The 27,658-nt window shown below is 38.2% G+C and overlaps 10 protein-coding genes across 12 annotated transcripts; 9 read left to right on the top strand and 1 right to left on the bottom strand.

Moving 5' to 3' along the window:
* Nucleotides 1-564: 564 nt before the first annotated feature.
* LOC135151317 (salutaridinol 7-O-acetyltransferase-like) lies at nt 565-1,314 on the top strand. The gene has a single exon (XM_064089490.1). The coding sequence runs from the start codon at nt 565-567 to the stop codon at nt 1,312-1,314; it is 750 nt and encodes a 249-aa protein (XP_063945560.1).
* Nucleotides 1,315-1,435: 121 nt separating this feature from the next.
* On the top strand, nt 1,436-1,909 carry LOC108216618 (pelargonidin 3-O-(6-caffeoylglucoside) 5-O-(6-O-malonylglucoside) 4'''-malonyltransferase). The gene has a single exon (XM_017389434.1). The coding sequence runs from the start codon at nt 1,436-1,438 to the stop codon at nt 1,907-1,909; it is 474 nt and encodes a 157-aa protein (XP_017244923.1).
* Nucleotides 1,910-3,335: 1,426 nt separating this feature from the next.
* Nucleotides 3,336-4,873, top strand: LOC108196494 (pelargonidin 3-O-(6-caffeoylglucoside) 5-O-(6-O-malonylglucoside) 4'''-malonyltransferase). Its single transcript, XM_017363796.2, has one exon. The coding sequence runs from the start codon at nt 3,448-3,450 to the stop codon at nt 4,777-4,779; it is 1,332 nt and encodes a 443-aa protein (XP_017219285.2). The 5' UTR covers nt 3,336-3,447; the 3' UTR covers nt 4,780-4,873.
* Nucleotides 4,874-5,144: 271 nt separating this feature from the next.
* Nucleotides 5,145-6,218, top strand: LOC108196503 (protein PHLOEM PROTEIN 2-LIKE A1-like). 2 transcript variants are annotated; one of them, XM_064091080.1, is made up of 3 exons: nt 5,145-5,374; nt 5,538-5,632; nt 5,787-6,218. In XM_064091080.1, the coding sequence occupies exons 1-3, from the start codon at nt 5,312-5,314 to the stop codon at nt 6,142-6,144; spliced, it is 516 nt and encodes a 171-aa protein (XP_063947150.1). In that variant the 5' UTR covers nt 5,145-5,311; the 3' UTR covers nt 6,145-6,218. The 2 variants fall into 2 exon arrangements, with proteins under 2 accessions (XP_063947150.1, XP_017219298.1); XM_017363809.2 differs by having other exon boundaries at nt 5,147-5,374; nt 5,784-6,218.
* A 1,639-nt stretch (nt 6,219-7,857) lies between these two features.
* Nucleotides 7,858-8,526, top strand: LOC108216627 (pelargonidin 3-O-(6-caffeoylglucoside) 5-O-(6-O-malonylglucoside) 4'''-malonyltransferase-like). The gene has a single exon (XM_017389446.1). It carries the CDS (start codon nt 7,858-7,860, stop codon nt 8,524-8,526), a length of 669 nt encoding a protein of 222 aa, XP_017244935.1.
* Nucleotides 8,527-8,721: 195 nt separating this feature from the next.
* Nucleotides 8,722-9,195, top strand: LOC108216636 (pelargonidin 3-O-(6-caffeoylglucoside) 5-O-(6-O-malonylglucoside) 4'''-malonyltransferase-like). Its single transcript, XM_017389459.1, has one exon. The coding sequence runs from the start codon at nt 8,722-8,724 to the stop codon at nt 9,193-9,195; it is 474 nt and encodes a 157-aa protein (XP_017244948.1).
* Nucleotides 9,196-15,127: 5,932 nt separating this feature from the next.
* LOC108199443 (pelargonidin 3-O-(6-caffeoylglucoside) 5-O-(6-O-malonylglucoside) 4'''-malonyltransferase) lies at nt 15,128-16,459 on the top strand. Its single transcript, XM_017367254.2, has one exon. The coding sequence runs from the start codon at nt 15,128-15,130 to the stop codon at nt 16,457-16,459; it is 1,332 nt and encodes a 443-aa protein (XP_017222743.1).
* Nucleotides 16,460-16,827: 368 nt separating this feature from the next.
* On the top strand, nt 16,828-18,208 carry LOC108197480 (protein PHLOEM PROTEIN 2-LIKE A1-like). Of its 2 annotated transcripts, none has more exons than XM_064087857.1 (3): nt 16,828-17,054; nt 17,350-17,444; nt 17,602-18,208. In XM_064087857.1, the coding sequence occupies exons 1-3, from the start codon at nt 16,992-16,994 to the stop codon at nt 17,957-17,959; spliced, it is 516 nt and encodes a 171-aa protein (XP_063943927.1). In that variant the 5' UTR covers nt 16,828-16,991; the 3' UTR covers nt 17,960-18,208. The 2 variants fall into 2 exon arrangements, with proteins under 2 accessions (XP_063943927.1, XP_017220607.1); XM_017365118.2 differs by having other exon boundaries at nt 16,831-17,054; nt 17,599-18,204.
* Nucleotides 18,209-19,684: 1,476 nt separating this feature from the next.
* LOC108197418 (ankyrin repeat-containing protein At5g02620) lies at nt 19,685-23,020 on the top strand. The gene is made up of 6 exons (XM_017365058.2): nt 19,685-19,798; nt 20,235-20,316; nt 20,426-20,914; nt 21,014-21,166; nt 21,255-21,700; nt 22,050-23,020. Exons 2-6 carry the CDS (start codon nt 20,262-20,264, stop codon nt 22,677-22,679), a joined length of 1,773 nt encoding a protein of 590 aa, XP_017220547.1. The 5' UTR covers nt 19,685-19,798; nt 20,235-20,261; the 3' UTR covers nt 22,680-23,020.
* Nucleotides 23,021-23,338: 318 nt separating this feature from the next.
* Nucleotides 23,339-26,981, bottom strand: LOC108214515 (uncharacterized). The gene is made up of 5 exons (XM_017386538.2): nt 26,260-26,981; nt 25,727-25,921; nt 25,039-25,158; nt 24,268-24,734; nt 23,339-24,183 (listed from the first exon to the last, which is right to left on the bottom strand). Exons 1-5 carry the CDS (start codon nt 26,876-26,878, stop codon nt 23,557-23,559), a joined length of 2,028 nt encoding a protein of 675 aa, XP_017242027.1. The 5' UTR covers nt 26,879-26,981; the 3' UTR covers nt 23,339-23,556.
* Between the last annotated feature and the right edge of the window lie 677 nt (nt 26,982-27,658).

Below are 27,658 nucleotides of genomic sequence, written 5' to 3' on the forward strand. Positions count from 1 at the left end.
TCAGCAAAAGAATCCTATAGAAAATAAAAAATATAGTTCTCTTGCTGAAGATAGATACTCTAGTATTTATATCTACAATATTTGGCCAGGTTAACAAAAATCGATAAAAGTACTTATAACATTTTTATATTTTTAATTTAATCGACCATTTTCAATTAGAACTATAATCGACCATTTTCAATTAGAACGTCTAGAGAGACTCCCATAAAACTATTTCAATAGATAGTTGATAAAAATAATAATACTATAATAGGGAATCATAATAAATATATGAACGAATTAGATAAATAAAAGTAAGAGCAATAATTGTACATAAATATGTTTAACTTTGCGGGAATCATAATAAGTATGTTACATAAATATCCTCACTCAACTCATCCCATTTCTATACAAGAATAAGTTATTATATGTTTTAAAACTAATCATTGATAAGATTTTTTTTTTTTAAATCCTCAGTCAATGATAAGATAAACAAAGTTGTACACCAATCAGCATAATTAGTAATTACACACCTTTTCTACTTAACATACCATACTTAGCAACATACCATACTAAGCATCTAAGATGAAAGTTGAAATTCTCTCCACAGAGCTCATAAAACCATATACTTCTACTCCCCTTAGCCTCAGGCACTACAATATTTCTTTAGTAGATGAGCTCTCTCCAGCTATGAATGTTCCCACCATCTTATATTACCCTGCTGAAGAGAATGTCACAACTAATTCGATATGCATGCACTTAAAAAAATCGCTTTCGATGGCCTTAGCCAGATTCTATCCTTTGGCGGGAAGATACATGAAAGAAAGCTTCATGGTTGATTGTAGTGATCAAGGTGCTGAATTCGTGCAAGCCCAAGTCGACATTCGACTTGATCAACTTATTGGCCTAGGCAAAAATGTGCAGGCTGAGCTGCTTAATTGCCTGCTTCCACGGCCAGTTGGTGCATGTGATGAAGACACGGACCCTCTGGTGGCTGTGCAAGTGAGTGCCTTTGCTTGTGGCGGATACGCCATGGGGATTTTAAGCTCCCACAGCATTGCAGACATGTCAACTACGAGCTCATTTGTTATGGAATGGGCGAGGGAGGCCAAGCGGCTCCTCGAGGGCTTAGATCATGACCAAGACCATGAATTGTCAGTGTCCCCCAGCTGGAACTCGGCTCTGTTGTTTCCAGGATGCAAATTGCCTGGCCTTCCTCTCGGATTTTCTCGGGATAAAGAGAATGTTGAGGATCATAAAATTGTGACAAAAATATTTTCCTTCAGTAACAGCGCCATTTTAAAAATCCGTGAAAAAGCCAGACTGGACAGCTAAAGCCAGAAATTACCAACACGAGTCCAGTCAGTTTTCGGAATATTAGGCAAAGGCTATTATTGATATTAATTGTGTAAGCCCCGGGAGGCCTCGGGGATTTTTAGTCAGTCAGACAGTGAACATGAGGGAAAGAACCGATCCACCAATTTCAAAGAAACAATGTGGCAATCTCTACTTGGTTGCATCTGCTCGGTCCGTGGCAGGGGCAACAGGGGTGGAATTGGAGAGCATTGTTGAGCTTCTGACAGACTCTGTCAGGAGAGAACTTGCAAACTGTGAACAAATAGTACCAATTAAAGGGGAGAAAAATAAAATGATGATAACTCAAGGGTTCAATGAGGTGGCAAAATCTTTTGCAGATCCTGAGATTTCGAGTATCGTTATGTTTACTGATTGGTGCAAGTTTCCATTGTATGAAGCTGATTTCGGCTGGGGAAAACCCTCTTGGGTCAGCAGTGTCCATGTTCCTCTGCGAAACATGATCTACCTTCTCTGCGACAAATCTGGAGAAGGGATCGAAGCATGGGTAAATTTGAGTGTAGATGACATGCCTAAATTCGAGCAAGATGCAAACATCGTGGAATTTACCAGTTGAGAGCTTGCAGGGTACAAACAAATGTTAACATTTCTCAAGTACTGTACTTTCATCAGCATATCAATAATGTTGTTGCTTCTTGTTATCATAATACATTTTTTTTTGTTAATCAATGGTATCACTTTGCATTCAGTCGATTAATTAACCGCTGTTCGAAAAATAATAATTAATTAACCAGTTAAAAATAGAGGAGGATGCAGACTGCAGAAGCTTTAAATAAATGAGTTTTGAATATAATGGTTTGAAGTACTTAGATTAATAGGATTCCTCGGCTGCTCTGCAAGTTAATTTGTAACATACTACAAGTTTGCCATGTTTAAGACTGTAGTTGAGGATCAAGGCTTAGATCAAGGCTTCTCTCCCCTGTTAATATAGAATACTCCCTCTTTTTTATTGGACTGATGTTTGGTTCTTTGTGCGCATTTTAATATGTTTTGACGGGTTTTTAAAATTATTGTTTTAACGATAAAAAGTTTTTAATAAAAAAATTTGAAAAATAATAATTTTAAGAGTCCAATCAAAATACATTGAAATGTGTATAAACTTCCCTATATATCATGTTGATAAAGAGTTGTTTCTGATGTTCTTTGATCTAGATTTTTCTAAATACTACCATATTATTATGATGCATATACAATAAAAATAAATATTAATTTTTAATAATTACACTGCTCTATTTTTAAATTCAATATTATTAATTTCGAATATGAAATCCAATCCTGGAAATATAATAATTTTTTGGTGAGCCCATAAATTTTGATTATATGAACATTGTTATCAGTAGGATAAATATAGTTTGAGCACATATATTTTGACTATCGATATATAATAATGTATACAATAAATAGTTTATTATCATTTGAAGGGATTTCTCCTTGTCTCTCCTTATTTGTTAAGAATAGCTATATTTTAACTATATATAAATTGGTTGATTCAAAAAAAAAACTATATATAAATTGGTCCAATACGATTTCTTATTATTACCCGACAGTGTACTGGAAGATTTTGACTATGTGCAGATTGTGGAATATGTACAGCGCAAATGCATTTCTTGCTATTGATAGGCATCATGATTCATATTATCAAAAAAGAAGTTGCAGTGTTTAATTGTTTGTAGAAATTCTTATTTATTTTTTATTTAAGAGATTATTTTAAGACAAAGTCTCCTTATTTTATGGAAAAGGAAATTATTAACTGAAATAGTATGTTAATTTTGATATTAAAATGAAATGAACTTTTCATATAAGTTTTGTTTTCAAATTAGAATATCAATTTTTTGGTGCTTCATTTTTCTTTAATAATTTGGTTCATATGGAGTGAATACACTCTTCTTTCAATATACATTTCCATACCCTTCATTTCCATTTCTGTCCCCATATTCCCTAAACTTATTCGGATTTTCACGTTTAAATCAAATGGCTGTCTTTTGCGGAACAAAACATCTTATGTTCCAGATTAGTAATTTAGCTTCAGCAGGTTAAGAACTATAAATGTAGCGCTTGCTGAAGCTAGATTACATAACTTGATTACTGAGCAAGATGAAAGTTGAAATCCTTTCCACAGAGCTTATAAAACCATCTACTCCTACTCCACCGAGCCTCCAGCATTACAGTATCTCCATGGTAGATGAGCTCTCCCCTGTAATGAATGTTCCCACCATCTTATATTACCCTGCTGGCCTTCACGGTGGTATCTCAAGATGCATGCACTTGAAAACCTCGTTATCGAAGGTCTTAACCAGGTTCTATCCATTTGCTGGAAGGTACATGAAAGAAAGCTACATGGTTGATTGTAGTGATCAAGGTGCTGAATTTGTGGAAGCCAGAGTTGACGTTGGACTCGACGACATAATTTGCCAGGGGAGGAATTTGAAGGCTGAGCTGCTTAATTCTCTACTTCCGCGTCCAATTGGTGCAGGTGGTGAGGTCAGTGATCCAGTGTTCGCGGTGCAAGTGAGTACTTTTGGTTGTGGAGGATGTGCCATTGGGGTGTTGAGCTCACACCGGATCGCTGACATTGCAACCACCAGCACACTTGTTATGGAATGGGCTGTTGATGCAAAGATACTCTTGGGGGGCGATGATGAACGTTGTGTTCCAGTTCCAGTGTCGCCTAATTGGAACTCAGCCTCGTTGTTTCCTGGACAAAAAATGTCCGGCCTTGCTCTTGGATTGCCCCGGGCTAAAGAAAATATTGCAGATCATGGAATTGTTACAAAGAAGTTTTTGTTTAGTAATAGTGCAATTTCAAAAATCCGTGAAAAGGCCATGCTAGACGAGTCAGATGAGGGATTACCAACGAGGGTACAGTCTGTATGTGGATTAATAGGGAAAGCTATTATTGAAATACATGTTGCTAACCGTGAAAAGCCGAGGGGATTTTTGGTTATTCAAGCAGTGAATATGAGAGAAAGAACTGATCCCCCCATTCCAAAGCATCAATGTGGAAACCTCTACTTGGTATCCCCTGCTCGGTCTGTGGCAGGCGATGAAGGGGTGGAATTTGGAGGTCTTGTCGATCTGCTTACACGTTCTGTGAAGAGAGATGTGGACACATGTAAAATGTTATTATCAGGAGGTGATGGAGGGGAATTTATAGCTCAAGGCTTCAATGAGTCGATAAAAAGTCATACAGATCCTGGAATTTCTTGTGTTTGTTTCTTCACCGACTGGTGCAAGTTTCCATTTTATGAAGCTGATTTTGGCTGGGGAAAGCCCGTTTGGGTCAGTAGTGTTAACGTTCCCTTACAAAATAGTGTTTGCCTTCTTAGCGACAAATCTGGAGAAGGAATTGAAGCTTGGGTGAATTTGCATATAGATGACATGCCTAAATTTGAACAGGATTCCAGCATCTTGGAATTTACTAGTTGAATATTTGTAAGGTCATCATTGTAAACTAATAAGTTGTTTCAAACACGTCAAAAATAACCATAATGTCAAATTTATGTGGCACATTGTGTTGAAATTGAAATTGGTGGCTAGCAGTAGACTGGAAGAATGCTCTGTGATATCTAAGCTATGTCGCAACAGATAGAATCTATATTAATTGACATGGTCGTAGATTTTTCAGATTTTCATTGATCGCAGCTAATTCAGGCTTGTCGGCCAGATGCTTCAGCAATTTCATTTTTGCATCTGAAAGCTTTTGCTCTAATAAGAAAGGTATAAGATTCTAGTCAGGCCAGTACCGCACAATTGGCATCAATATCTGCAAAAATCCTATTCAAGCCTTACTGTTTAATTAAAATGAAAGAAAATTAAACCAAGTATTAAGGGGCACCCTCTAATTATAAGGTGCTTTTATAAATACAGCTTTTGCAAGGAGCATCTGCAAAGACACTCTACAGGAGAACAAGGACGGGTACAGGTAACACTAAGAAGTTGTTTTGCACTCGGAATCAAGATGGCTCAACTGAACGGAGATGGCATACAGTTATGGGCTAAAGGCATAATGCACCAAAATGAGGTGAATTAATTTTCTCGAATGTCCTTATTCTGTATCTGTATCACATATTAATTTATAATTTATAGGTGAACATTGAGATAGGTAGGGTTGTAATTCGAGTCTAGCCAAGTCGGATATTTGGTAAACATGCTGGAATACTTTTAAAACTAGTTAAATTGTGCAGTTTCGTTCAGCGGTTCTGTATGCAAGAAATCTGTCAATAGTTTGGGGTTCAGATGGTCGTTACTGGAAGTGGGAACGGATCAGCAACCCGATAAGGTAAATGAAAAACAGGTTTAAAAGCCTTAATCTAATGTTTATTTGATAAGACATGCTGTTTTTTTACTAGTTAGGTGTAATTTTTAGGAAGCAGTTAGTACTAATCGTCTGATTTATCATATTAATCACATAATTGTGTATGTACATGCAGCAGCGAGGATCTTGAGGTTGCTAAACTAATTGAAGTATGCTGGCTACAGATCGATGGAAAATGTAGGGACCAGAACCTGGCTAAGGGAGTGACATATGGAGTGTATTTCATTGTCAAGCTTGAAGAGAATCATTCCATCACCCGTCCTGTGACTCTTAAGCTTACTTGTCCCAACGGTGACACCCAAGAGAACAAGGTGGATTTGAAGCAGCAGCCGAAGAAGGAACTGATAGGGCTTAAGGTCGGTGAATTTACTGGCTCAGGAACCAACAAATTTATCCGATTTTCTTTTAATGGACGGGAGGGTACCAGTTGGAAGACCGGCCTTACTTGCTTCGGTGCTGTAATTGTGCCAATATGATTTCTATATAACTTGAACTGCCAACACCCTCCTGTTATGCCTGTGATATAAGAAATGTATCAGATGTACTAAATGTATTAAATAATAAATGACCTGATATGTTAACGTTCGAGATCATTTTCTGAACTTAAAAAATACCGCGTCCGCCTATAACCTGGTTTCGGGTCTTTCTTGTTGTGAGATAAATCAGATGGCTTTGTCTCGGAAGAAATTAATTTTGTAATACTATAAATAAATTTATGACGATATTTTTACCTTTACACAACTGTGCACAACATTTATCCATAAGAAAATATATTAAATGATACTCCCTCGGTCTCCCTAAGGTTGTTTACCACTATTTGAAAGCATTTTGAAACTTCTATCATGTATAATTTTATAATTTTTTTCTAAAATTTTCTGTTTTTGAATAAAAATTTAAATATCAAACTTTTATTTTGAGGGAAAAAATTTAAAAAATATATTATAAAAATTCTGAGGAAAAAAATTTAGAAAATATAATATGAAATTATATTTTAAGTGAGTTTTCAAAAACCTACCAAAAAATAATATTAAGAAATGAGAGGCAAGAGGCAGTACCTTTAAATAAGATGCATGGTTGTCTTTTCTTGAAGAAATTATTCTTATAACACAAATAAAAAGTTTAAGCAATATTTTGACCTTTACACAATTGTATACAACATTTTCCGATAAAAAACCTACTAAGCAAGACATTATTACATGTTACATATTAAAATTAAATAGTTGTCTTTTTTAGAAGGAATCATTTTTATATTCAACATTGGTAAACTAGCTTCTATTGTGCATATAAGGATTATATTCACACTTCTATTTTTTTACGAAAAATGCATGATAAGGATTATTTTATAGTAAAAAATAAAATAATAGTAGGCTTTTCTTGTTATATTATATTTGAAAAATCCTCGGCAAAAGAATCCTATAGGAAATAAAAAAATATAGCTATCTTGCTAAAGATAGATATTTATATCTACAATATTTGGCCAACTCAACAAAAATGGATAAAAATACTTTTAACATTTTTATATTTTTAATTTAATCGACCATTTTCAATTAGAACATCTAGAGAGACTCCCGTAAAACAATTTTAGTAGATAGTTGATAAAAATAATAATACTATATAATGGGGAATCATAATAAATATATGAACGAATTAGATAAATAAAAGCAAGAACAATAATTGTACATAAATATGTTTAACCCATGCGGGAATCATAATAAATATGTTACATAAATATCCTCAATCAGCTCATCCCATTTCTATACAAGAATAAGTTATTATATGTTTTAAAACTAATCATTGATAATTTTTTTTTAAAATCCTCGGTTAATAATAAGATAACAAAGTTGACAACTATGTGGGTGTTTGGCAACCCATATTAAGCCGGACTTCTCGGCTTATAAGTTATAAGCACTTATTCGTACCGTTTGTGTAAAAAGTCAAGAAGCACTTATAAAAAGCTAGGAATGCTAGTTTTTGTTTCAGGACTTCTACTTATTTCCCAAACACTTTAATCATTTATAAGTCTTATCTTGCTTCTAACTTCTGCTCCACTTATTTATTTTAAGCAATAAGCACTTATTTTAAGCTCACCCAAACGGCCCCTATATATACCAGTACACCAAGCAGCATAATTGCACACCTATTCTACTTACCATACCATACTTAGCAACATACCATACTAAGCATCTAAGATGAAAGTTGAAATTCTCTCCACAGAGCTCATAAAACCATATACTTCTACTCCCCTGAGCCTCAGGCACTACAATATTTCCTTAGTAGATGAGCTCTCTCCAGCTATGAATGTTCCCACCATCTTATATTACCCTGCTGAAGAGAATGTCACAACTAATTCGATATGCATGCACTTAAGAAAATCGCTTTCGATGGCCTTAGCCAGATTCTATCCTTTGGCTGGAAGATACATGAAAGAAAGCTTCATGGTTGATTGTAGTGATCAAGGTGCTGAATTTGTGCAAGCCCAAGTCGATATTCGACTTGATCAACTTATTGGCCTAGGCAAAAATGTGCAGGTTGAGCTGCTTAATTGCCTGCTTCCGCGGCCAGTTGGTGCATGTGATGAAGACACGGACCCTCTGGTAGCTGTTCAAGTGAGTGCCTTTGCTTGTGGCGGATACGCCATTGGGATTTTGAGCTCACACAGAGTTGCAGACATGTCAACTACGAGCTCATTTGTTATGAAATGGGCGAGGGAGGCCAAGCAACTCCTCGAGGCCTTAGATCTTGACCATGACTTGTCAGTGTCGCCTAGCTGGAACTCAGCTCTGCTGTTTCCAGGATGCAAATTGCCTGGCCTTCGTCTCGGATTTTCTCGGGCTAAAGAAAACGTCGCGGATGATTAAATTGTTACGAAAATATTTTCCTTCAGTAACAGAGCCATTCTAAAAATCCGTGAGAAGGCCAGACTGGACAGCTCAAGCCAGAAATTACCAACCAGAGTCCAGTCTGTGTTTGGAATATTAGGCAAAGCTATTATTGACATTAATTGTGTAAACGCCGGGAGGCCTCGGGGATTTTTAGTCAGTCAGACAGTGAACATGAGGGAAAGAACCGATCCACCAATTTCAAAGAAACAATGCGGCAATCTCTACTTGGTTGCATCTGCTCGGTCCGTGGCAGGGGAAGCAGGGGTGGAATTGGAGAGCATTGTTGAGCTTCTGACAGACTCTGTCAGGAGAGAACTTGCAAACTGTGAACAAATAGTACCAATTAAAGGGGAGAAAAATAAAATGATGATAACTCAAGGGTTCAATGAGGTGGCAAAAACTTTTGCAGATCCTGAGATTTCGAGTGTAGTTATGTTTACTGATTGGTGCAAGTTTCCCTTGTATGAAGCTGATTTCGGCTGGGGAAAACCCTCTTGGGTCAGCAGTGTCCATGTTCCTCTGCGAAACATGATCTACCTTCTCCGCGACAAATCTGGAGAAGGGATCGAAGCATGGCTAAATTTGAGTGTTGATGACATGCCTAAATTCGAGCAAGATGCAAACATCATGGAATTCACCAGTTGAAAGCTTGCAGGTTACAAATGAGCTAACATTTCTCAAGTACCTGTACTTTCATCAGCATATCAATAATGTTGTTGCTTCTTGTTATAATAATACAATTTTTTTGTTGTTAATCAATGGTATCACTTTGCACTCAGTCAATTAATCAACCGCTGTTCGAAAAAGATAATTAATTAACCAGTTAAAAATAGAGGAGGATACAGACTGCAGAAGCTTTAAATAAATGAGTTTTGAATATAATGGTTTCAAGTACATAGTGGGTGTTTAGATTAATAGGATTCCTCGGCTGCTCTGCAAGTTTATTTGTGACATACTTACAAGTTGGCCATGTTTAAGACTGTAGTTGATACTGATGGACTTGGTTTCTGTCCCTTTCTCTCTCTAGAATGGGAGAGCAATTTTTGTGTCTATGTATCTGTGTGTATTTTTGTGTCCCCCTGAGATGAAGATTAGGGTTTTTCCTTTTATATCTTCTTTTCACTGAGTCATTCCTGCTTTTCTTCCCCTTGTGCCATCTGGGTGACTCTACTACTTATAGAGCAAGTGACTGTTTGAAACTACTATACAGGCAGGCAGGTGAGTCAACAGGGATTAGGGGGCAGGTGTTGCTACGGATGGAAGGCACGTGTCTTCGTCGTAGGCTAAGCAGACGTGATAGGGATCGCAGGGTAGGCTGGGTTCCTAGGGGAGACGGCCTCAGACCCTACGGTCCTTTGGCTACTTATAAGGTTGATTTTTGAGTCTATCATTTGCCCTCGTGGTCGAGGAGCCTTCTTTAGGAGGCTTTAATTGCGGGTGGAGATTTAGGTGGAGAGAGTATGAGTTGATTCGTAAGAAGCCTTCAATCACAGGGGAGAAGCAAAAAATGGGGGAGATTTCAAGGAGTAAAAGGAAAGGGAAAGTAGTGGAATTGGAAGGTTCTGTTTTGGAGAGGGTGAAAGCTTTGCAGGTACCTACACGGAGTTGTCTGGGCGATGCTTCAGGTTGGGCTACAGTAGATCTGAGGGGTTGTTTAGGTTGTAGGATAGGGGTCGGTTTTTTAGGACTCTGTGACATCATTGGGGGTTTCGGCTGTAAAGCCTACGGTCTATCAAGCCATGCGGGTGGGCTGGAAAGTGAAGGGAAGTTGTAGCTACGGGGCCTTGACACGTGTCCAGTTGGTTGGACCTTAGGTCGTTGGGTTGTAAGGTTGAAGGGTTGGAGGATAGGTCAATCCTGGCGTTGGTGTGTTTGGGGAGAGTTCTCCAAGACTATGATTCTACGGATCCGTAGCCTGCTGTGATATGACCGTTAAAGGGTCAAGAAGAGTGTCTTCGGCGTGTTAATGTCTAAATTATGGTCTATCTATTCGGAGGAATTTTTCATTTCTTCTCATAGATTTTCTTTGAATGTGTGAGTTTTTTAGAGATTAATGGGTTCATTTTGGGGATTATCAACGTGTCTTTGGTTCTCCTGTAGATATTGCAGGGAGAAGACATGGTTAAAAGTAGGAGGGAAGTTGGGGAAGACGTTGAAGCTGGTGCTACTGATTCAGAGAAGTAGTCGTTGTCTGCGTCCAGTAGTGTAGGGGAGGGTTCAGACGGGGATAGTTCGGAGACGAAGAGTAGTGAAAGAGTATTTAAGTTATATGGAGTGGCTTGTTATTATGAGCCTCAGTTGGATGTAGTTGCAGATGACTTTTTGAGCGAGGAATTGGGAGAGCTGGAACATATAATCATGTCGTGCAATTTTGATCCAACTTATTTCCTAGTGATAAAAGCAGCTTTTCAGATACCCGAGGCTTATGAGGTGAGGTTGCCGGAAGTGGGTGAAATGATATGTGGGTTGGGATTCCCTTGGAATACTTTGGGGCAGGCTTACAGTTGCCTTTACATAGGTTCATTCATACACTGTTTGTTAATATGAGGTTAGCTTTGGGGCAGTTAGGGCCGAATTCTATTCGGAAGATATGTGCTTTTATAGCTAGGTGTACAGGGCTTGAGCTTGGAGCCGACTTTGTCTTTGTTTTGATATCTACATCGGTTGCAGGCATCTCGTGATTACTATCCACTTTTCGAACTACACTGAGTGAGTAAGAGTTTGGGGGAATTTTAGTGGAGTTTGTGCTATTCTTTTTCGTGTTTGTTGGTGAGAACCGTGGCAAAAATTTTTTTGTAAGCATCATAGGCGTGTAAACCTTTGTATGAATCGTGGTAGATTTTTGTAAGGATCGTAGGCGTGTAAGCCTTTGTAAGAATTGTAGGTGTGTAAGCCTTTTGTAAGAATCGTGGTAAATTTTTGTAAGGATCGTAGGCGTGTAAGCCTTTGTAAGAATTGTAGGTGTGTAAGCTTTTGTAAGAATCGTGGTAAATTTTTGTAAGGATCGTAGGCGTGTAAGCCTTTGTAAGAATCGTAGGCAGGGTATGTGTACCGCCAACAGGGGTGGAGTAATCTTTTAGGTTACTCCTGAAGTTGGAATAGAGTGTTAGGTATATGGGTAAAGCCCGTGGGCTGTGGTGAGCCTGAGGGCCGTAGTGATTGGCCGTTGGGTTATAGTCGTAGGGTTTTCTGGGTTGCGGTGAACCTTAGGGCCGTAGCGAAGGTGGGCTACATATGTTGGCCGTTTGGTTAAATCTGTAAGATTGTGTGGGTTTTATGACTTTGTCCCAGATGGTTTGTGCAATCGTTTTATCAGGATGTTTTTATATTTAAACTGATTATGTTGATTTTATTGAGCTTATGTTGTACTGGTGGGATTATCATTCATAGTGCCCTCGATGGAGGAAGTAATCTTTTAGGTTACCCCTGAAGTTGGAATAGAGTGTTTATTATAACGGGCCGTAGCTATTGTAGACTGCTCAGGTTGGATTTATTTTTTATTTTTTTTCAAAGGAGCCATAGCAAGGGTAGGGCTATGTATGTTGCTCTTTGTTGAAACCCGTAAGGTTGTGTGGGTTGCAGTGAATCCTATGGCTGTAGCGAAAGTGGAGTGGCATATATGGGTGAGTTGCTCAATGCGGCAGAAAACGTAGATTAAGTGATGGATATTTTACAAGCAGAGGTGTTAGGTATATAGAAAGCTGATAATCACCTAATACATACTTCGGGGGCAGGGAGGCGTCTTCATTGGTAGAAGTGGCCAAGGTTGGAGATATGCCAAGTGTTGGGGACGGGGTCTGTTTGAAATTTTTGTGTGTTCCTTCCATGTGATGGGTATAATATTCTATTTTTGGGTCGTAAACGCGCAATGGTGTTCCCTTTGTTGTTATTTAGGCAGCCTATTATCGTGATTCAGGATGTTCGGTATGGATTTTATGTTTTTCATATGTATGTAGGCTGTCTGTTGTTGGGCCGTAGCGATTGTAGGGCTACGTATGATGGCCTTGTGGTAGAGTAGCCATAGCGAGCGAATGTGCGATGTATGTAGGCTCTCTGTTGTTGGGCCCTAGCGATTGTCGGGCTATGTATGATGGCCTTGTGGTAGAGTATCCATAGCGAGCGTGTAGAGTTGTAGCTATTGTAGGACCGTAGCTGTTTTAGGGCTATATACGTAGGCCTTTTGGCGAATGAGCTTTATGTGTAAGAGGGCTTCTCGCTGTTGGGCCGTAGCTATTGTAGGGCTACTTATGTTGGCCTCACGCATAAGGTGGCTCTTAGATGTAGAATTGTAGCTATTGTAGGGCCGTAGCTATTGTAGGGCTACTTATGTTGGTCATTTGGCGAATAAGCCCTGTGTGTAAGGGGGCTTATCGCAGTTGGGCCGTAGCTATTGTAGGGCTACTTATGTTGGCCATTTGGCGAATAAGCCCTGAGTTGTAAGGGGGCTCTTCGCAGTTGGGCCGTAGCTATTGTAGGGCTACTTATGTTGGCCATTTGGCGAATAAGCCCTGAGTTGTAAGGGGGCTCTTCGCAGTTGGGCCGTAGCTATTGTAGGGCTACTTATGTTGGCCATTTGGCGAATAAGCCCTGAGTTGTAAGGGGGCTCTTCGCAGTTGGGCCGTAGCTATTGTAGGGCTACTTATGTTGGCCATTTGGCGAATAAGCCCTAAGTTGTAAGGGGGCTCTTCGCAGTTGGGCCGTAGCTATTGTAGGGCTACGTATGATGGCCTTGTTTCATTCTGTGTTAGATAACGCTTAAGGAAAATGTGAGATATATGGGGTGATAGAAAAAATTTACATACAGATGTGTTATTTGTATACTAACTGAAAGTCGCTGTATACCTGTATGCAATCAGCCTTGAGATCGTGAGCTATGCGGAGGCCGGCTAGAAGGGCTTCGTATTTAGAGCAATTGTTAGTGGCGGAGAAGCCGAATCTAATGGATTGCTGAATTTGAAAGCACTCTTCAGTGGTCGGAGGACCTTGACCTTGCTTTTCGTCCATGTCGGGGACTGCGGTTGCTATATGGGTAGTGGTGGGAGTTTGCTGAGACTCGAGACCTAGAGAAAAAGCGGTTTAGCCGATGAAGGTGGTCATCTAGGAGGCCAAATTATCCACCTGCTCTTGTAGATGTCGTTGTTGAGTTTCATATTGGTCGAAGCGATCGAAATTCGGGAAGTGAGATGATGAGGGAGTGATGCTATACGAGTGGTGAGAAGACTGAGATGGTGAAGGTGGTGAAGGTGCTATACGGGAGTGATGCTATACAGGTGCTCGATTCTTCGCTCACCTTTCTTCGTTTAGAGTTTTCTTCCTAGTCGTTGTGGTATGGCGGTGAATTTCACGGGTTTCTCTTTTTTCTCGATCCCCGGCGGCGGCGCCATTTGATGGACTTGGTTTCTGTCCCTTTCTCTCTCTAGAATGGGAGAGCAATTTTTGTGTCTATGTATCTGTGTGTATTTTTGTGTCCCCCTGAGATGAAGATTAGGGTTTTTCCTTTTATATCTTCTTTTCACTGAGTCATTCCTGCTTTTCTTCCCCTTGTGCCATCTGGGTGACTCTACTACTTATAGAGCAAGTGACTGTTTGAAACTACTATACAGGCAGGCAGGTGAGTCAACAGGGATTAGGGGGCAGGTGTTGCTACGGATGGAAGGCACGTGTCTTCGTCGTAGGCTAAGCAGACGTGATAGGGATCGCAGGGTAGGCTGGGTTCCTAGGGGAGACGGCCTCAGACCCTACGGTCCTTTGGCTACTTATAAGGTTGATTTTTGAGTCTATCAGATACTTAAATTCAGAGCAAGTACTTAGATCATGGCTTCTCTCCCCTGTTAATATAGAATACTCCCTCTTTTTTATTGGACTGATGTTTGGTTCTTTGTGCCCATTTTAATATGTTTTGACGGGTTCTTAAAATTATTATTTTAACGATAAAAAGTTTTTGATTAAAAAATTTTAAAAATAATAATTTTAAGAGTCCAGTCAAAATACATTGAAATTTATATAAACTTCCCTATCATATCATGTTGATAAAGAGTTGTTTCTGATGTTCTTTGATCTAGATTTTTCTAAATACTACCATATTATTATGATACTTTGATCTAGATTTTTCTAAATACTACCATATTATTATGATACATATACAATAAAAATAAATATTATATCTACTAATTACACTGCTCTATTTTTAAATTCAATATTATTAATTTCGAATATGAAATCCAATCCTGGAAATATAGCAATTTTTTGGTGAGCCCATAAATTTGGATTATATGAACATAGTTATCAGTAGGATAAATATAGTTTGAGCACATATATTTTGACTATCGATACATAATACAATAAATAGTTTATTATCATTTGAAGGGATTTCTCCTTGTCTCTCCTTATTTGTTAAGAGTAGCTGTATTTTAACTATATATAAATTGGTCCAATATGATTTCTTGTTAATACCCGACTGTACTAGAAGATTTTGACTAGTGCAGATTGTGGAATTCGTAATTTAGCTTCAGCAGGTTAAGAACTATAAATGTAGCGCTTGCTGAAGCTAGATTACAGAACTCGATTACTGAGCAAGATGAAAGTTGAAATCCTTTCCACAGAGCTTATAAAACCATCTACTCCTACTCCACCGAGCTTCCGGCATTACAGTATCTCCATGGTAGATGAGCTCTCCCCTGTAATGAATGTTCCCATCATCTTATATTACCCTGCTGGCCTTCACGGTGGTATCTCAAGATGCATGCACTTGAAAACCTCGTTATCGAAGGTCTTAACCAGGTTCTATCCATTTGCTGGAAGGTACATGAAAGAAAGCTACATGGTTGATTGTAGTGATCAAGGTGCTGAATTTGTGGAAGCCAGAGTTGACGTTGGACTCGACGACATAATTTGCCAGGGGAGGAATTTGAAGGCTGAGCTGCTTAATTCTCTAGTTTCGCGTCCAATAGGTGCAGGTGGTGAAATTAGTGATCCAGTGCTCGCGGTGCAAGTGAGTACTTTTAGTTGTGGAGGATGTGCCATTGGGGTGTTGAGCTCACACCGGATTGCTGACATTGCAACCACCAGCACACTTGTTATGGAATGGGCTGTTGATGCAAAGATACTCTTGGGGGGCGATGATGAACGTTGTGTTCCAGTTCCAGTGTCGCCTAATTGGAACTCAGCCTCGTTGTTTCCTGGACAAAAAATGTCTGGCCTTGCTCTTGGATTGCCCCGGGCTAAAGAAAATATTGCAGATCATGGAATTGTTACAAAGAAGTTTTTGTTTAGTAATAGTGCAATTTCAAAAATCCGTGAAAAGGCCATGCTAGACGAGTCAGATGAGGGATTACCAACAAGGGTACAGTCTGTATGTGGATTAATAGGGAAAGCTATTATTGATATACATGTTGCTAACCGTGAAAAGCCTAGGGGATTTTTGGTTATTCAAGCAGTGAATATGAGAGAAAGAACCGATCCCCCCATTCCAAAGCATCAATGTGGAAACCTCTACTTGGTATCCCCTGCTCGGTCTGTGGCAGGCGATGAAGGGGTGGAATTTGGAGGTCTTGTCGATCTGCTTACACGTTCTGTGAAGAAAGACGTGGACACATGTAAAATGTTATTATCAGGAGGTGATGGAGGGGAATTTATAGCTCAAGGCTTCAATGAGTCGTTAAAAAGTCATACAGATCCTGGAATTTCTTGTGTTTGTTTCTTCACCGACTGGTGCAAGTTTCCATTTTATGAAGCTGATTTTGGCTGGGGAAAGCCCGTTTGGGTCAGTAGTGTTAACGTTCCCTTACGAAATAGTGTTTGCCTTCTTAGCGACAAATCTGGAGAAGGAATTGAAGCTTGGGTGAATTTGCATATAGATGACATGCCTAAATTTGAACAGGATTCCAGCATCTTGGAATTTACTAGTTGAATATTTGTAAGGTCATCATTGTAAACTAATAAGTTGTTTCAAACACGTCAAAAATAACCATAATGTCAAATTTATGTGGCACATTGTGTTGAAATTGAAATTAGTGGCTAGCAGTAGACTGGAAGAATGCTCTGTGATATCTAAGCTATGTCGCAACAGATAGAATCTATATTAATTCACATTGGTAGTAGATTTTTCAGATTTTCATTGATCGTAGCTAATTAGGCTTTTCGGCCAGATGCTTCAGCAATTTCATTTTTGCATCTGAGAGCTTTTGCTCCAGAAAGAAAGGTATAAGATTCTAGTCAGGCCAGTACCGCACAATTGGCATCAATATCTGCAAAAATCCTATTCAAGCCTTACTGTTTAATTAAAATGAAAGAAAATTAAACCAAGTATTAAGGGGCACCCTCTAATTATAAGGTGCTTTTATAAATACAGCTTTTGCAAGGAGCATCTGCAAAGACACTCTACAGGAGAACAAGGACGGGTACAGGTAACACTAAGAAGTTGTTTTGCACTCGGAATCAAGATGGCTCAACTGAACGGAGATGGCATACAGTTATGGGCTAAAGGCATAATGCACCAAAATGAGGTGAATTAATTTTCTCGAATGTCCTTATTCTGTATCTGTATCACATATTAATTTATAATTTATAGGTGAACATTGAGATAGGTAGGGTTGTAATTCGAGCCTAGCCAAGTCGGATATTTGGTAAACATGTTGAAATTTGAACGAGCCGTTGTCAAGTTTTATTAATATAAAGTTTAATAGATAAATATAGTGATAAATATTGTTCTGTCATAAGCTTTTCCTGAATAATAAATGAGTTCGAACTCAAGATTACACATATTTTCTTTCAAGTATCTCTGTTAATTAAATTGTCCAGTTACGTTCAGCGGTTCTGAGTGCAAGAAATCTGTCAATAGTTTGGGGTTCAGATGGTCGTTACTGGAAGTGGGAACGGATCAGCAACCCGATAAGGTAAATGAAAATCAGGTTTAAAAGCCTTTAATCTGATGTTTATATAATAAGATATACTGGATTTTTACTAGTTATGCATGTAATTTTTAGGAAAAAGTTAGTATTAATCGTCTGATTCATCATATTAATCACATAATTGTGTGTGCAAATGCAGCAGCGAGGATCTTGAGATTGCTGAACTAATTGAAGTATGCTGGCTGCAGATCGATGGAAAATACAGGGACCAGAACCTGGCTAAGGGAGTGACATATGGAGTTTATTTCATTGTTAAGCTCGAAGAGAATCATTCCATCACCCGTCCTGTGACTCTTAAGCTTACTTGTCCCAGTGGAAACACCCAAGAGAACAAGGTGGATTTGAAGCAGCAGCCGAAGAAAGAACTGATAGGGCTTAAGGTCGGTGAATTTACTGGCTCAGGAACCAACAAATTTATCCGGTTTTCTTTCAATGGACGGGAGGGTACCAGTTGGAAGACCGGCCTTACTTGCTTTGGTGCTGTAATTGTGCCAGTATGATATCTACATAACTTGAACTGCCAACACGAATGTATCAGATGTACTAAATGTATTAAATAATAAATCACCTAATATGTTAACGTTCTAGATCATTTGGTGAACCTGAAAAATACCACCTATAACCTGGTTCTAGGTCTTTTCTTGTTGTGAGATCATTGTAGTTTTCTTTAGCAATATGGTTCTGATCATATGTTTATCATTTTATTCGCACTGTATGGCAAGCAAATACCCCTTTCGGGTTTAATTTGAGCTTCCGGAATAGAGTGCTTAAGTGGTTTAGTATGCTGGTTTGTTATGGCCATAGGAAAAAGTAGGTAAATGTTTTCGTATGCTGGTTTGTTATGGTCATAGAAAAAAGTAGGTAAATGTTTTCTGCTAGATTATAAGTATCCCCGAATTCTTAGTCATCAGATATATATATCAGATCCAGAAGAAGGGTATTTACTAAGAACAGAGATCTAGTGGTCAATAATAAGAAACTGTAAGGTTATTTTTTACGAAGACAAGCTTTTTTGTATACAATGTGCCAAGCATGATATACAACGGCGGAACTAGAATTTCAAAACAATCAAGGCTAAAACAATAGGCCGTTAATTTTTGTATGTTAGTATTTGCTTAAAAGTAAAATTTTACTGATTCGTAACTGAAAAAAATCAGAAAAATATCTATTAATTTTCGATGGTCAGCCAAATCTATATCCTAGGATGACAGTTCAGCCCTGCCGGTCTGACATATAAAGCATACAGTAATAACATTCCTTAAAAAAGGGTAATGTTCCTCTGAAGTGATAATGAAAATCACAGATGGCCCTGGACAGTCGAAAATGGGGTCAAGAACCGTTCCCTGGCTCCCTGTTACTACTATTTATGAACAAGTGAAAGGGTCTCCGAGCAAAGCAAAGTACATATTCGATCCTTCCTTTATAAAGGAGGAGTATGAATATAGAGTCTTATCTCCCAAGAATTAAAGCTTTCTGGTCACATAAATCAGGAAGGAAAAGGATTTAAACATGACAGATATTTTGAGCCTTCGGTGTTGAAAAAAAATGTTTATAATTAAAGCACTTCTATTCGGGAGAATTGAAAAAAGCCCGCCTTAGAAACAAAAGGAGACGGACATTACACCTAATTAACTGCAAAAAAATCCTAATGACGAGGTCATCCATTTTAGGTTCTATCAATCTCAAGTGGATTAGAGTAAACAACAATGTCGAATCCCCTGTCTTGAGAGTATTCACACACGACCACCAGCTTTCCAAAAGAAAGGAGATTTGCTGCTTAGTGCTCGTGAAAGCACTAGAATTATTCATTTTCTTCGGTACTCTTTGGGTAGAGAGTAACATCTAAAAAATTCATCATTGTCAAAGAGCAGATTAGTGAGTGTGTTTAATCATCAAAAATTATGTTTAATAACAATAATTTTCTATGACAGGAACAAATTCCAGTTCTGGATACTTTGTAATTATGTATGTTTAACTAAAGCACTGTGGCCATCGTCGATAAAAGAAGGTGCTGTGCAAATCATATTACCAGCTACATTGAAGCTTTGGAATCTGCAAAGCAAGAACACTGAGATCCCAAGTGAAAAGGACATGACATGACTAAAGAAATTCCATGCAATTTATTAAAGCACACTGCTAACTTTGATCAGTGTAACACTTTCCTTTTTTGTCTTACTAAACAACCAACCCATTCGGGTCATCAAAAATAAGACAACATGGGACGGAGGGAGTATTAATACCAGAAGCGAAGAACATCTGAAAATTGTATAATAGCATCTGCACGTCTTATTACTCTTTGCACCATTCATTTTGAGCGAGGACTTGCAGATATATACCAGGTATCCCGAACCTTTTCGCCTGCAGGTACTATGAACTTAATTGTGTATATATCATTTGACATGACATCTGATGCGTTTCGGGTCAGATACCGCAACCTTTTCAAATTTTGATCGTTTTTGGCACACCAATGTGTTCACTCCTGTAGCTCAACTCACTTCCATGCATATATTAAGGTTTTACAAATTACAAGTTAATAATCTCATAAACATGCATGTTGTGGTAATATGGTTAATTATGTTAAGTGAGGAGTCGATCCCGAGTCTCCCGTAAGTCTGAATTCTGATGCCATGTTAAGTGACTAATTCTTTCAAAATCTCAAGGTGTAGGGAGCAGGGCTTATCAGGATCATATTATATTCAAACAAATTAGTACCGACCAGTACAAATTGTTTTTGATAACTCTGTAACAATCTTTGTAATGACTATATTATGTCAGCTGCTTCGATTTGGTCAGCCTAGTGCAATGGCAGATGTGGTTGACGTGGAATCTATAACCACATTTCCTGATTTAGGTTCGAGTATGTGTACTCTCACATCTTCATTTTCCTCATGCAAGTAATATCCAGAAGTTTTCTTAATTACTTTGTTTAATCGTATTTTTTTCTTTTGAATATATCTGTATCGAAGCTTACCTAAGTGAGGAGAGACAGAAATACCTGTATCAGTACCAACCTTTGTACAGAGCCATACTGAAGAATGACTGGACTGCTGCTGAGGAAGTCATTGATAAATACCCAAGTGTCCTGAGGGATTATATATCCGAAGGAAAGGAAACTGCGCTTCACATTGCTGCTTTATCCAAAGACGTTAATTTCGTGAAAAAAATAGTAGAAAAGATGGATGCACAAGACATGGAGATTCAGAATGGACAGGGTAATACTGCCCTTTGTTTTGCAGCTGTCGATGGAAATGTAAGAATTGCAGAACTCATGATTGCGAAAAATAGTAGGCTTCCCAATTTGCATGGTCCTCAAGGGGTGAAACCAATTGATATGGCTGCTTCATTAGGACAAAAGGAAATGGTCAAGTATCTTCACCCTTTATCCACAGTGGTTAACTGGAGTATAGATGAAAAGGCCACCCTACTCACAACCTGTATCGCTAGTGGCTTGTACGGTGAGTACCACAATTTCATTTTCATTTGGCCCTCCATTGAGAAGCTCCAATATTGGTATAGTATCTATCAAAAATCTTGTTTTGTTTTCTTAAAATCAGATGCAGCATTCAGAATGGTCCACAATGACTCGACTCTTGCTGCTGCCAAGGACGGCAATGGCTTAACAGCGCTGCACGTTCTTGCTCGTCTGTCTTCATCATTTAATGGTGTACACCAAGAAGGATTATGGAGAAGAATCATTAAATCATCATGTAAGTTTATTGTAAAGATGATAAAATTACTTTAACTTGTTTCTTGGATGAATATGACATTTACGTTCAATTTCTATGTTATAATTAGACCTACGCGTGAAGGAGGAAAATGAGGAACAGTCACAACAAGTCTATGCCCACAAACTTGTATACTTCATCTTGGATCATATTCTTCTTAATGAAGACTGTGAAATATCAAGCTTAGTTGAAGATGTTCCTACGCTATTATTTGAAGCTGCAGAAGTTGGAAATACTGAATTTGTGATTGCACTTATAGACTACTATCCTGATTTGATATGGCAAGAAAACTACCGCAATCAAAGCATCTTTCATATTGCAATTTCACATCGTCATCAAAAGATTTTCAACCTTATTCACGAAATTGGTTCCATTGGGAGCCTGCTGGCGACTCGCAAAGACAAGATTGACGGTAACAATATGTTGCATTTAGCAGCAACATTAGCACCTCAAGAGAAGCTCAACAAAGTTTCAGGCGCAGCACTTCAAATGCAACGAGATCTACTCTGGTACATGGTAATATTTTTATCATTAGAACCCTGCAGTGTTAAAAATAAGAATAATGTATGTTGATAAATCTCAGAAGCAATCCCTGGCATTGTAGCCTGGTGGTTGCCGGTTGCCCCTGTTCTCTTAATCCGTGGCATTAAGCTTAATCGTTATTTTTCCTAATCAAACAAAGATTTCTTCCACTAATATTTTGGGCTATTTTCAAAAATACCCAAGTTGCAATTTTTTCATCAAAAATACGGTGCAACCTCGTTTGCAACTCCAGTAACCTGAAAATCAACCTCATTTGCAACTTCGACCTGAAAACGAGTATTTTTGCAAATTTCCCTATTTTTAATGCATCTACCAATGACAGGAGGTGCAGAGTATAGTTGGACCATCCTACAGAGTTATGAAAAACAAGGACGCTCAAACTCCCCACGACATATTCAAGGAAACGCACAAAGGCCTTATGAAGGACGGTGAAAAATGGATGAAAAGTACTTCCAGTTCATGTCTGGTAGTCGCCACACTCATCGCCACAGTAGTATTCACAGCAGCTTTTACTGTACCAGGAGGCGTTGATACCAGTGTTGGAGTTCCAGTTCTGTTAGACGAGCCATTCTTCAAAGTATTTGCCATATCCGAGGGCATCGGTATGTTTGCCTCTTCAACCTCAATCTTAATGCTCCTATCCATCCTCACATCGCGATACCAAGAAAAGGACTTCTTGCACTCCTTACCTCTCATGCTGATGCTTGCAATCACAACACTATTTCTCTCTATAGCAGCCATGATCATAGCCTTTTGCACTACCTTATTCTTATCTTTCGAGGATGGAGCGACCTTACTCCCTATTCTCCTTGGAGTATTTGCTTGCATACCAATCATGTCTTTTCTTATAAAGTTTCCCCTCTTGGTTGACATAATTTGCTCAACATACGATTCCCGCTTCCTTTTTCGTTCCAATAATCGGTTGTTCCAGAGAAAAAGGAGGATATATTAAATAAACTATATAGGCTTGTGGCCTTGTGTAAACAAGTTTTAAATTCTGAGGTTCAAGTATAATATATGCTTTGTATATCATTGCTTGTGAGTTAAGTTGTACTATACATATATAGAAGCATCCGAGAATATTTTAAGTGCTGATGAACGAAGATCATGTTCATCCAGGGGCGGATCTAGGAAGAGGCACGGGGGGACACGTGCCCCCCCTAAAATTTTTTTTTACATTTTTTCACCATTCTAAATTTTACAAAATTATAGAAGTGCCCCCCCAAATTTTGAAAATATATAGGTGTTTTCCTGAAAATTTGCTTGGTGCCCCCCTAAGATTATGGGTCTAGATCCGCCTCTGTGTTCATCCGAGAATATCTTAATATATAGAAGCATCCGAGAATATCTTAAGTGCTGATGAACGAAGATCATGAGATATCTTTCATCCGAGAATATCTTAATTGCTGATAAAAAGGAACGCGAGACCTTTGTAATTTTATTCGTTTTTGAACTTTAGTGTCAGAATTTCACATTTATAAATAGATGGCCAAATATTATTTTTATGTTTTAAAGAATAAGGGCTAAAAATTTGCCCCTTAACCAATTTTCTGATGAATTAGAACAATATATGGTCACCTTATTGTAATTATTGTAATTATGAAATTTCAATCACCAAAATGAAAAATTAGATAAAGTTCGGGCACCAATTTTATACTCTACACTTGAACAATAAAACACGACGGAGCAAGTCAAGTGCTTAGAGCGTAAATCTAATCTCAGAGAAGTGCTCTCAGGAAAATAATGTGCTGGGATGACATATAAGAATAAAATACAATAGCAGCTTCCCAAACAAATATATTGCTTTGATGACATATGCAGCCAACATCTTATGACCGTTCTTGGCTCCTGTATGTCCTTGAATGTCGCAGAACCTCGACTATATAAGTTAAGACATCGTATATGGAATCGACGTAAACTAGGCCCATGATGACGCAGCCAATGATGAGGGATGTGAAGTAATACGGAGGCATGTAATCCTCAAGTACTAAGGCCTGGAGAAAAGTGGTGAATATAGAGCACGAGGAGAGGAAGAGACACGAAATAGCAATCGAGTACTTTAGTGGCAGTGCAAAGTACAGATCATCCAAATGAAATCGCGACAACTGAGTTGACAGAAGAGTTCCCAAGGCAATCAAAGAAGCGAAAAAAGTAAGGCCAACGTAACTTAGAAATAGAACTAGATCGTGATGATGGTCTTTTCCTTTTAAGAGCAGGGGAGTGCCTTGAGTTTCACCTTCACTTTGATCAAATCCTCCGGGAGCTGTGAAAACAGCTGTGAAACTTACAGTGGCAATCAATGCTGCCACCACCATTAGACCTTGATTCATTTCTTTCACCGCTTTCTCAGCTGCTTGTCGTTTATTTTTGTAGTCTTTCAGCGATAAGTCCTCTGCTGTGTTCCCATCATTGTTTTTAGTATGCAATAGATGTGGAGGACAGTCATGTCTTATTCGCTGTTCAAATCAAGAAAAATCAATTTATAAGAAAATCATGAAAATCAATTCATGCAGTTTAATTATCTAGAGATGAAATTTTACCTGAAACCAAAAGATATCCCAGGCCATCAGGTTAGCGACTCCTAAAGAAAAATTTGTGGCAGGCTTGGTCTTCGTTGCATGATGTAATATAGTGTTTCCTTCATTATCAACATCCAACAGCATTCTGTCCTTGTTAATGGCAGATTTCTTCAGCATCTCGTAAATGTCACCACCCCTATGCTCGGCTGCATAATGGAAGACGTTCCTTCCATCCTTACTAATAGAGTTGGCAGCATCAGGAAAATAACGCAGGATTTCCACGACTAATTCAGGAATGCCCATTTCAATGGCTTGTATAAGAGGGTTATAATTTGCCTTATCTGATGTTTTGGATTGATCATGGTTTTTATCTGCAGAATATGTGTAACGACTCCAATCTTCCTCTTCCTCCAGAAGTTGCCTTGCAAGTGCTACTGCAATCATATTCTTTTGCTTCGTATCATCTATTGGTTGAATCCAGGGCCATTCTAGGGAAAATAATAAATCCTCTATTAATCAGTTGTGTAAAAAAAAATAGCCATATTCGAGTAGAGGGTAATTGATTCCAGTATTAGACTGTCACTCTTATTAGTTATTTCTATTATTTTTTATTTTTGCTAAGACAAGCTATCCCTCCTTTTCAGTACGCGAATTACATACAAAACCAACAACATTGTGAGAGAAGAACATCTAGGTTGTTTTAGACCAGTTCTTTCTTTCTCTTTTATGTCAATTTTGAACAATACATTCCTGATATTGTATAAAACTCAAGAGAAGGAGTATAGACTTTACTCAAAAATTCGTTGAAAAGTCGATTTCTTTCTTTATCTTTGATGTAGGTTTTCCATCCGCTACTTTGATCCTCCTCATCGCCTTCTCTCATCGAATTGATAGTATACTTGAGTGGTATAACTGCTTGACAACATAACAGAAATCAAAGTAGAAATCCCATGATATATGTAGAATGTGTGGGAATCAAATATCTAAAATAGGCAACTTGTGAGCACAGACAACCAGCCTTCTAACACAATTAAATAGAGTTTGAGTAAATTTCAGGTGGCGGCTAAAGTTTTCAGACTTCCACAAATGTTGGCTTATTTCTCAAAATAGCAATATTTGGCCCGTCTTTTCCTCCACTTACTAAAAAAGTGGCAGCCGTCAACTACTATAAACAGTACGCCGTTAAGTATTAAAAATTAAAGAGTAAGTTTTAAACGGTGGTTAAAATTTAAAATATTTCACAAAATGTTCGTTGATAAATCAGCCAATATTATATGAAAATCAAAAAATTTTAGCCTTAACATTTTAAAATTTACTCATTAATACTTAACAACATCTCGTTAATGGGAGTTGACGGGGCCACTACCAGCCAAATTAACACTATCTTGAAAATCCAGTCACTATTTTGTAAAATCTACAGTAGATTTTTAAGGGCCCCAAATTTATCTAGTTGTTTTCGAAAGGGATAATGCACACTTACAGTACGTGTAGAATAGAACTCTTAAACTTTGTAGAGGAATGAACGATGCCTTGCCCATAGTTGCTGTTGTATAGTAAGAGTTGCTCCGAAATGAAGATGGTGAAGAGGCCAGCAGATTCAAAGGTGTCTCCCCATTTTTGTTACATTTTGTAGCAAGACCATGTTTTTTCAATTGCAATATATTTGTAGCCGTGCCTGCGTTTTAAAACCAAAGTCATCAAACCAGCAAATAGAGACAGTAAAATCCAAGACACATAAGATAATTGAAAACCAGGGATAAAAAGCTAAACAAAATTGAGGGAGAAACTAGAATGTATAATGTCAAACAAGGACATTATATAATATGGTCCGAGTCCTTGACAATCGCTCCCTGCAACAAGCTATAAGCGGTTTTTTACAGTGCTATGGTTTATGAAACTAAAAAGGAAAAGATGACAAGAAAAGTTATTATCAGAATAAGCTTAAGTTGTCCCTTAAGTTATAAATACAGAATTCTGAAAAACATAATAAAATTTAATTAAAGTAGGACTCACGGTAGTATTCTCCCATAATAGCGGCATGAAGAACAGTGCAGCCATCGTTGCTCTGTGTCATACAATCATCACCGTTACATTCCAGAATCTTCTGGAAAACTTTCCATTTTCCAGAAGCAGCCGCCAGGTAGAGCGCCGTCTCTCCTAATTCATTGCGGACAGAAACTAAATTATTTTTCTTCGCGGACACTGCTTCAACACATTTTTTGCAATTGCACAGGGGAACTGTACAGCCAATCTTTGAGATGAACACATGTTCTTTTTGTAACAGCAAATCAACAATACCATCATTATCATGCCTCGCGGCTTCGTGCAGGGCTGTTTCACCTCTAAGATTTTGTTTCTTGAGCTGCTCTTGGCTAATATCACTTTCATCCAACAGTCTCTCTAAAGCCTCCACATAATTGCAGATAACTAGCAAATGAAGAAGCGTGTTGCCTCGACCATCTAGCGGTTCTGCAGGTTTACATTTCCAGCATTCACAAAGAAAACCAATAATCTCCTCTTTTTTTTTTTGCCGAATAATCTCCGGGTCTTTATTTGTTAACATTTTGTAAATTTTGCTACGTTGCTGCCAGAGAGGCCTGTCGTCATGTGCTCTTGAGTTTTCCTCTGCCATCTAGAATGCAGCTAGCTCGTTCGCCTAGATTCTCCTCTTACAAGTTTCTGAACTTCAATATTGTGCATGCTTCTGGAAATAAACCGCGGCTAAATATACACCTAGAAGTTAACGAAAGAGAATCAAGATTATATGAATATCTGAAGTAAAGTATAAATTAAAGTGAAAAGGAATCAAAGTACATGTGTTTCACACAGAATATTATCAACACCCTCAAAATGTATCATTTCAGCTCAGGCCAATATGCACTTGTACTGTCAAAGTTCGATAGCAGTGAATAGTTTATGTTACAAGTAAAGAACTAAATCACAGAAGAAAGTTCTCAAGAATGCTGCATCTACAAGTAAGCATATAATTGGAGTCTTTCCTAAGGAAAACAAAGGTTTTTTTCTTGATTTTCATGTGAGAAAGCGAATAACAACATAGAGTTTGATATATATCAGATAAATTTCTTTGACTTGATAATTAAAAAATCGGAGCAAAAACTAACAAAATGGCCGCTATGCCCGACCAAAGAGGACAGGAGAGACTCAGCAATCAGATTCTGCATCATATCTAGAATTGAACATGAATATTAATACTAGAATTCATGACAGACTCTATGAACTCCTCATGGCCATACCTGTGACTTCTTCGTTCTAGTTTCGGAGTTGATCTGCATTTTAATTCCTCGTGGCCATACATGTGTTCTTCTGCCTAGATAACATGATACCAGACATAAACAGAGACCACATAAGTTTCATTATATCATCTGAAATCTGACTTTTTCCTTCTAGCTTA

The sequence above is a fragment of the Daucus carota genome, chromosome 1 (assembly GCF_001625215.2).
Source record: "Daucus carota subsp. sativus chromosome 1, DH1 v3.0, whole genome shotgun sequence".
Lineage (NCBI taxonomy): Eukaryota > Viridiplantae > Streptophyta > Magnoliopsida > Apiales > Apiaceae > Daucus > Daucus carota.

Bases quoted from the DNA above. Each gene is read 5' to 3' on its own strand.
- LOC135151317 (XM_064089490.1), top strand. From the start codon at position 565: ATGAAAGTTGAAATTCTCTCCACAGAGCTCATAAAACCATATACTTCT.
- LOC108216618 (XM_017389434.1), top strand. From the start codon at position 1,436: ATGAGGGAAAGAACCGATCCACCAATTTCAAAGAAACAATGTGGCAAT.
- LOC108196494 (XM_017363796.2), top strand. From the start codon at position 3,448: ATGAAAGTTGAAATCCTTTCCACAGAGCTTATAAAACCATCTACTCCT.
- LOC108196503 (XM_017363809.2), top strand. From the start codon at position 5,312: ATGGCTCAACTGAACGGAGATGGCATACAGTTATGGGCTAAAGGCATA. The intron at 5,375-5,537 runs GTGAATTAATTT...TAAATTGTGCAG, and splicing joins GCATAATGCACCAAAATGAG to TTTCGTTCAGCGGTTCTGTA. The intron at 5,633-5,783 runs GTAAATGAAAAA...ATGTACATGCAG, and splicing joins CGGATCAGCAACCCGATAAG to CAGCGAGGATCTTGAGGTTG.
- LOC108216627 (XM_017389446.1), top strand. From the start codon at position 7,858: ATGAAAGTTGAAATTCTCTCCACAGAGCTCATAAAACCATATACTTCT.
- LOC108216636 (XM_017389459.1), top strand. From the start codon at position 8,722: ATGAGGGAAAGAACCGATCCACCAATTTCAAAGAAACAATGCGGCAAT.
- LOC108199443 (XM_017367254.2), top strand. From the start codon at position 15,128: ATGAAAGTTGAAATCCTTTCCACAGAGCTTATAAAACCATCTACTCCT.
- LOC108197480 (XM_017365118.2), top strand. From the start codon at position 16,992: ATGGCTCAACTGAACGGAGATGGCATACAGTTATGGGCTAAAGGCATA. The intron at 17,055-17,349 runs GTGAATTAATTT...TAAATTGTCCAG, and splicing joins GCATAATGCACCAAAATGAG to TTACGTTCAGCGGTTCTGAG. The intron at 17,445-17,598 runs GTAAATGAAAAT...GTGCAAATGCAG, and splicing joins CGGATCAGCAACCCGATAAG to CAGCGAGGATCTTGAGATTG.
- LOC108197418 (XM_017365058.2), top strand. From the start codon at position 20,262: ATGGCAGATGTGGTTGACGTGGAATCTATAACCACATTTCCTGATTTA. The intron at 20,317-20,425 runs GTATGTGTACTC...TCTGTATCGAAG, and splicing joins ATTTCCTGATTTAGGTTCGA to CTTACCTAAGTGAGGAGAGA. The intron at 20,915-21,013 runs GTGAGTACCACA...TCTTAAAATCAG, and splicing joins TATCGCTAGTGGCTTGTACG to ATGCAGCATTCAGAATGGTC.
- LOC108214515 (XM_017386538.2), bottom strand. From the start codon at position 26,878: ATGGCAGAGGAAAACTCAAGAGCACATGACGACAGGCCTCTCTGGCAG. The intron at 25,922-26,259 runs GTGAGTCCTACT...TTTAAAACGCAG, and splicing joins TATTATGGGAGAATACTACC to GCACGGCTACAAATATATTG. The intron at 24,735-25,038 runs GTAAAGTCTATA...TATTTTCCCTAG, and splicing joins ACTTTTCAACGAATTTTTGA to AATGGCCCTGGATTCAACCA.